The sequence below is a fragment of the Centroberyx affinis genome, unplaced genomic scaffold (genome assembly GCF_046629955.1).
Source record: "Centroberyx affinis isolate AG114_WGS23_722 - 3 ecotype Tasmania unplaced genomic scaffold, CSIRO-AGI_Caff_v1 ptg006570l_1, whole genome shotgun sequence".
In the NCBI taxonomy this organism is placed as follows: Eukaryota; Metazoa; Chordata; class Actinopteri; order Beryciformes; family Berycidae; genus Centroberyx; species Centroberyx affinis.
In genome coordinates this window covers 1-7,865 of record NW_027283327.1, presented here as the reverse complement: position 1 = coordinate 7,865, position 7,865 = coordinate 1, and the positions used below count along the sequence as shown (strand labels likewise).

Genomic DNA, 7,865 nt, shown 5'->3' with positions numbered 1-7,865 from the left:
CTTATTTTTATTCTTGTTGCGGGAGGAGAGAGAACAAAGGTTCTGGTCTCATCCGCCTCAGTCCAGATCACGGGAAGCCCTCTTTCCTGGTTGGCTGACGAAGACCGGATCAACCAGGGCGATTCAGCCCTCACACCGCTAGGTGGAGCCGGTGGCTTTCCATCCACACTGTCAAGACCATGGTCCAGACTGACCAGGCGTTTTCCCCACACTTCCCATTCAAACAGGAAAACTGGAACCAATTAGGGCAATTAAATAACGTGCAACAACAACAACAACAACAACAACAACAACAACAACAACAACAACAACAACAACAACAACACCTACTACTACTACTACTACTAGGCTACTACAGCACTACTATAACTACCATTACTACTACTACTACTACTACTACTACTACTAGCCTAACACTACTACTACTACTACGACTAATATTAGCAGCAGCAGAATTAGTATTATTTGTATTATTGTTATGTAATATTAAAATATATTATTTGTTAAGAAAAGTGCTACATAAATAATCAGAATAATAATTATCACCATTGTCTTCATTGTCTATAGTTTAACATTTCTATCTGCGGTTTTTGTGTGATGTGAGTTTCCACATACATTCAAGTATTTGATTCTTGTGTATGTCTCTAATTTCCTATTTCTCATAATGCAATGAAGGGTCTGGAAGAGACTTATGGTAGAGGACCTATGTAACTGTTTCTCAAAGTGGTAGTCTTCCATCATGCAGACTAGATCAGTCTATCTGTTTTTATGGTTGCTCTACAGCTCATTGTTGAACATCGGTCAACACAATGTTACTCCAGCAGGCTACATAGTGATGATGTTGGTTTATTCCCTCTACCTTTTCAATTCTGGCAGATTTTGAACATAATTTACACTGAGAACATCCCTTCTTTTTATCATCTATGTGCGAGGTGTGGCCAGTCTCTTACTGGTAGGAAGGAGAGACAGTGGAGATGGCCCTCTGGTTCACCCATGTTTTTATTTCAGCACCCTGCATCATAAAATATACACCAACAGTTTGTCTATAAATGTCTTTCGGCATATGCTTTGCAGGCGCTTGGTGTGGAATTTTTTTGCGCTGCTTCACATCTAAAGGAGATCTTTCCTATATACTTTGGTTCAAAGTATAATACAGCTCTTAATATTTTAGAAATATGAAAAATGTTTTAGATTTTTTTCTCACCATGGGACATTTCTTGACCTGACATGTTCAGACATGATGTAAGGAAACAGTTAGAGATGAGAGGGTGTATGTTGTTTGCACAACTAGTTCAACTATTCTCTCTTTCTCTCTTTCTGTATGTATGTATGCATGCATCTATCCATCTGCTTCTCATTGGCAAGAGGGCTTTCCTGAGCACTTTTGATCAAAGTGCCTGTGATGTTGGTGTGGGAGTTCATATCAAGACTAGAGGAGCTGCTGCCAGTTCCAGACTTCACACAGATGCCATGTTTCTTTGAACTGAAGCTTGGCATCCAACATTTAAGATCAGGCTCTATACATGAAGTTATTAATGAACTTAACTTGTGTCACAGTTTTCTAAAACTAACTTGGGTTAGGGTTAGTCATTCAACAGTTCAGCAGTTCCTGGGAAGGAAGAACAGAGGAAAGCCCTCTTCTTCTGTCTGTCTTCTGTTTTTTATTTCAGCACCCAAATAAAATACAATATAAATGATGTGCTAACTGTGCTTAAATCAACAAACTCTGTTACAGGAATGAGTTCAGCAGTCTATAAAGCTGGACAGCCTTTTCAGGCAGTTTGTGTGCGACCACACACACACACACACACACACACACACACACACACAGGTTGAGAGGTGGGTTAATTGAGAGCAGGTGCACCTTGTTGTCCTGATGGGCCGCTCCTGCCTCTCTCCATCTCCTGACCAACGCTCCATCTCGCCCCTGCTCCCCCCCCCCTGCCTGACATGGGCCAGGGAGCCATCTGGCTGATGGCAGACAACAACGCTGTGCTGGGGTTCTCAATGCAAGAGCTTTCTGCTGATGTGCAGCACCGGCCGGTCCGCTGCCCCAGTCCTGTAGGTCTGGAGAATAAAAGGGAGACAGGAGTTAGGGGCAAGTAGCAGTAGCTCCCTGCAAAGGAAGTTTTAAATACTCATAAAAGCCTGTTGGCACTTGTCCTAGACGCCTGTGACCTGGAGTATCTGGACCGCAAGACACCCAACAGCGGTTGCCAGGAGGGCAAGTCTAATGTAGGTGATCTGGTCACCAGTTTGACACAAAAAGCTTTTTTTAAGTAAGCACTTAAAGCACTCCTAAGGTGACTGCTTTGATTACAGAGCGAAACGCCTGGATTTCCTCCCTGCCAACAGGCTGGCTGCACTCACGACATGCACCAGTTGGCAGTGACTTGAGTAACAGAGCTTAAATCCCAAGGTTCCCACAGTGTCTAACTTGTATGCAAACAAGACACCAACAAGTCCCTGAGCATTGTGTAGCAGGGAGGGCAAAGCTCATACCTACCAGTAATATAATAGTAATAGTTTTACCTGGTTAAATTAGTCTTCCAGCACTGATTCTTCCATCCCTTAGTGGATCTTTTTTTCTCCACCTGCTAGGCTTCTACCTATCTTATTCAGATTATATGTAGCCTAATGGTTTTGCGCCGTTTGGTATTGAACCAAAGATGACAAACACACAAAAGTTACAAGCTCACGATTGCAAACTCTTACTTCATGGAGTTCAAATCAATCAAGCCATCCTGGCATCTCTGCCCCTCAACGAAGGAAAGAAATACTCTGATATTATTCCACGTGCTGCCTAAAGGAACGAGCCAATGGCCACGAGGGAATTAGACTCTGCCTGTTTCACAGTGCCAGATTCATCTGAGTGTTCAGCAGAGAAGAGGACTCATTGACACACACACACACACTGCTTATTTGCTTTCCCTCATGAGCAACGTCAGAGCTGCTGTGGATGTTTCCCTAATGCAGGTCTGCTCATGTCTCTTCTCAGAGTTTCATGCCAACACGCTCTAACTCCTGTTTGTTATGTTTGTATGTAATACTGCCTCTGTACAGCACTTTGTCACAACTGTGTTGTTTAAAAGCGCTTTAGAAATAAATTTAATAGGTAACTCTTCCTACTCTAATCAGAATCAATTTGTTGTTAATAATGTAATGCTATTGAGCAAATATTTTATCTATAAATGTAGATTTATTAAGAGAAAGCCCCAAATAGAAACTTGGAAGAATGAGCTTAATCTTTATGCTAAATCCTTAAAAAATCCTAAAGAACAAAAAAAGCCCTAAAACTTTTCTCTTCACTAAGTCAGTCATTTTCAGTTTGTTTTCTTCTGTATTTACAGATTTATTTTACATTCTTTTATTTATGTCTATATATGTATACATACTACTCAATGTGTAAGTGAATGAGCTGCGTCTGATGCAAAAAGTGTCTCTGTGGTTTGAACCAGAGCATGACAAGTGTAGGGCGACGCCAGAACGCAAGAACTGTGATTGGTCCGCTTCCGCTTCGGTCGCTTCGTATTTCCTCTGACGTGTATCCGGTTGATTTCCACCGACAGTGAAAACAACATGGAGCAGATCGAAGAGAGACTAGCCGAGGAGGTTCGCAAACATGTCCATTTGTACGACCCTTTGGCCCCAAATTATAAAGATCACCGGTTGTCAGTGAGAACGTGGCGGGAAATATCCAAGACCGTCGGGCTGGACACCGCCGAGTGTCTCCGGAAATGGAAAAACTTGCGGGACAAGTTCGTGCGGGTGAGGAAGAAACTGCAGCAGGAGAAGAGAGGCGGGGATGGAGCAGGGAAGAGAATACCTGCTTTCTGTCATTTACTCTCCTGGCTGTCTCCTCACATTAAACACCGAGACACGGACTCAAAAAATTGCGACGACAAGGAGGTAATTACAGCAAGCTTTGATTACTGAGCTCAACTCTCTGACCGTCCACGCTTCCATAGTTCACTTAGTCTTTTCGTTATAGACCTCTCCCACATCTGTAGGGGGAGTTGGAGCAGCACAAGACCTTTGGGAGAGACAAGAGCCTATACGACCAAAAGCTCCTGCATCAGGGCAAGAGCCAACATCTGCTCAACAGGTAAACTAATATCGATTCTAGCTTAGTTGTATGCAAACCATGTTGTGACCTAACCCAAGAAATCCACTGACTGAGCTTTAGAGTACGTTGTTGTTCTTGTAGCAGTATATTTCAATTTAGAACAATTTGGTTTTGTCTGTGTAGCACTATCTTTGTTGTGAGTATTGAACGGTCACCCAGTTTGTTACTGCTATATAAAAGTTTTTGTTCTAGCCTGCGTTTATAGGCCTTCAGTTCAGGGCTTTGAGTAAATCTAAACCTTAAACAGTGTGTTTGAATCCTGACACAATATTGTCTTTGTTTATCATGTAAAGGGCAACAGAGAAGTGGACTCTACTTTCACTTCAAGCGGTGTGTGTGAGGTGTGGAACGGAGGTAAGAAGAAAGCATAATACTCATAACAAACGGTGAGAGGCAGCAGTATGCCATCGAGCGTCTAGCCTGCAGAAAAGCCACAAGAAGAATTTTTAATACTGTGAACTGGAAGTGCTTCATGTGGCTCATAAACAGGGAATATAATGATCCAAGTCTTTGCCTTTTAATGACTTTTTTTTAACTTGCCTTCAAGGCAAAATAACAACAACATATTATAATAGATATTGAAAACGAATTCATATGTCAAGGAATTCATAAGCTTTCTACTAGCCCCAAAGGGACACCAGATGGTGTTGATTTACCTAACTTGTTGATGTACCTAACAAAGTCTCTATTGAGTGTATATAACTTTACCTATACAACCTCACATGTTTTTTTTTTTGTGTGATGCTCTAAACTAATAGAGGTGGAGCAGATCGAAGAGAGACTAGCTGAGGAGGTTCGCAAACATGTCCATTTGTACGACCCCTCGGCCCCAACTTATAAAGATCACCGGTTGTCAGTGAGAACGTGGCAAGAAATATCCAAGACCGTCGGGCTGGACACCACCGAATGTCTCCGGAAATGGAAAAACTTGCGGGACAAGTTTGTCCGTGCGAGGAAGAAACTGCAGCAGGAGAAGAGAAGCAGGGATGGAGCAGGGAAGAGAAAACCTGCCTCCTATAATTTCCTCTCCTGGCTGTCTCCCTACATTAAACATCGAGAGACGGACTCAAATTGCGACGACAAGGAGGTAATTACAGCAAGTTTTGATTTTTGCGCTCAACTTTCCGACCGTCCAAGCTTCCATTGTTTACTTTGGTCCTGTGCTGTTCCAATAAGATTTCTCCCTACAAAAGTTGGAGAGGCCTATAACAAAAAACAATGGAGAATTTCACTTATCCAAACAGATGTCTATAATTCTTCACTTGTGTACTTTCACCGCACTGGCACGCGTTACATCTCCTTTGCACAAATAAACTTTAAAACGTAGTTAAAGAGGTATACACAAAATCCACGGCTTGGCGCAGGCACAATGCCAGGTGTTTTTTTTGTTTTTTTTTGTTATAGGTGACAATTATTCTGTAGAGACGACAAAAATTGGGACCTTGGGACACTCCCATGCATAAGATTTGGGATGCTTAGAATGGCAGGCTTATACAGAAGGATGCATATGCCAGTTTTGTATGAGATGGCTGATGTGTGTGGTTACCTTTCAGTCTGCTCACGGTTCAGCAAGTCCAGGTGATGAGGGGAGCAGGAGAAGGGAGCTATTAGGCTTGCCAGGCTAAGATTGGGGCATTGTGCTCTAAATAGCGGACTAAAGCTGGTAGGAAAATGTCCTGGTGACTCTTTGTGACTGTGGTCTTCCTGAGACAGTATCTCATACACGTTTGGTCTGCAAAAAAATATGCAAAACAAAGAGTGGAACTATTCAAGGAGATCTTGGAATTTCCTCTTTTTCTTAAATAACTTTGCTTCGTCGACACGATAAACATCAACTTGTAGAGAGGAGGGTTGTAAACATTTTGCATTTAACAGGCCTGTATCAGAGGATCTAACCCAGTGGTTCTCAACGTGGGCTCTGGGGACCACCAGGGGTCCTTGGGGGTGTTCCAGGGGGTCCCCAGCAAATTGATGAATTGTTAAACTTCAGCATTATTTAATTTACAAGAAGTTAAGACAATTAGAGGATGTAGAAGAATGACTGTTCTGATCATAGTTTCTCTGTTATCTCTCTACCTGCAATACAGATAGTCATGGAGTTCTGGACAAAGTCATATCTAACAATAAAAAATATTCTCAGATTTGGGTCCAAGAGACAACATCTCATCAAATGGGGGTCCGTGGCTCTAATGTGGACTACATTAGAGGTCCTTGATATGAAAACTGTTGAGAATCACTGATCTAACCATTTCGGTTGATCTAATTCTTCTAATGAAGGTAGGTGGCAGCAATTCGCCTCGTAGCTTCAAGTCTGCCGAAAACTAAGAAGAAGAAGAACTTCCTTTAAGCTACTGTTGTTTAGACCGTGCAGAACAAGACATTTAACAGCTTCCGCGACAACATGAACGCGTTTGAGAAGAAACTGTCGGAGATGGTTCGTCGGTATCCGCAGCTGTATGACTCCTCGCGGCGTGACTATAAGGACTCCGGGAAGACGTACAGTTGCTGGGTGGATATAGCAGATGCCATGGGGTGCAGCGTGGAGGACTCAAAAAAGAAGTGGAACGGTTTACGGGACAAGCTCAACAAAGCCAAAAAGCGAGCTTCAAAAGCCAGGGCGGCGGGAGAGGTGCTGCTGCCGAAGTTATATGTGGAGCTGTCCTGGCTGTGTCCCTTCGTTAAACACCGGGACACATCGACCGGTGTGATCGACGACGAGGTGAGCTAGGCTGCTTTTGTGGACTGTCTCTCGTGGTCTTGTCCTAATTTAAAATAAAAATGACGAAACGCCTGTTTGCAAGCCTGTTAATGTTGGTTTACCTTAAGCCTTGTTTATACTTTGTCAGCAGTGCTTCTGATAACCGCCCGAAACGAACTTAAGAAAGCCCTGAAACTTACCTGAAACTTGATGTTTTTTCAGCACATTTTGATATGTGGAAGGCGCTTTAGCCTCGTTGGACCAGTCCCGAGTTGTTCCTTTAAAAACAAAAGGTGTATATAAAATCTTGTCAGCACTTTGACTATATTGTATTTGCAGTAGTATAAAATCTCACCTTTTTCCTAGATATGGCTGCCACTCTTCTTCGCCTCTTCCCTGTGCGTGCGCCCCGAGGCTAACGTTTTACAGCTCACAGGGAAGAGGCGTAGAAGAAGAGTAGCGGTCATGTTTAAGACATTCAAACAACTAATTTTATACTTTATTGCAAATACTAGAGTGTTTCTATAGTTATTCAGTCATTCCTTAAAGTATACAAGTGAAGGATTATGGACATATGTTTGGCTAAGGAAAGTCTACGTAGTTTAGACTTCTCCAACATTTAGGGAGAAGTCTTAATGGAGCAGCACAGCACCTTTGGGAGACACAACAACCAATACGACCAAAGTGTCCTGTATCAGGGCTAATGTTGATTCTAGCGTCGTGGTATTATTCTTGTAACAATAGATTTCAATGTAGAACAGTTTGGTTTTGTCTGTGTAGCACTACCTTTGTTGAGAGTGTTGAGTGGTCACCCAGTTTATTACTGAATATATTTTTGTACTGCTGTACAAAAGTTTTTGTTCTGGTCTGTGTTTGTAGGCCTTCAGTTCAGGGCTTTGAGTAAATCTAAACCTTTAAGCAGTGTATTTGAATCCTGACACAATATTGTCTTTGTTTATCATTAAAAGGTCAACAGTGAAGTGGACTCACCTTTCACTTCAAGTGGTGTGTGTGAGGTGTGGAATGGGGGTAAGAAGAAAG

General features: G+C 42.4%; 1 protein-coding gene across 1 annotated transcript; it reads left to right on the top strand.

The window, feature by feature from the left end:
- Window positions 1-1,950: 1,950 nt before the first annotated feature.
- Window positions 1,951-7,853, top strand: LOC139638799 (uncharacterized; the record flags this gene model as incomplete). Its single annotated transcript, XM_071512829.1, has 7 exons — window positions 1,951-2,065; window positions 2,168-2,279; window positions 3,570-3,909; window positions 3,992-4,105; window positions 4,420-4,480; window positions 4,885-5,213; window positions 7,793-7,853. Coding segments are annotated over exons 1-7 (1,132 nt in total), but the record flags the coding sequence as incomplete, so codon positions are not given.
- Window positions 7,854-7,865: the final 12 nt, after the last annotated feature.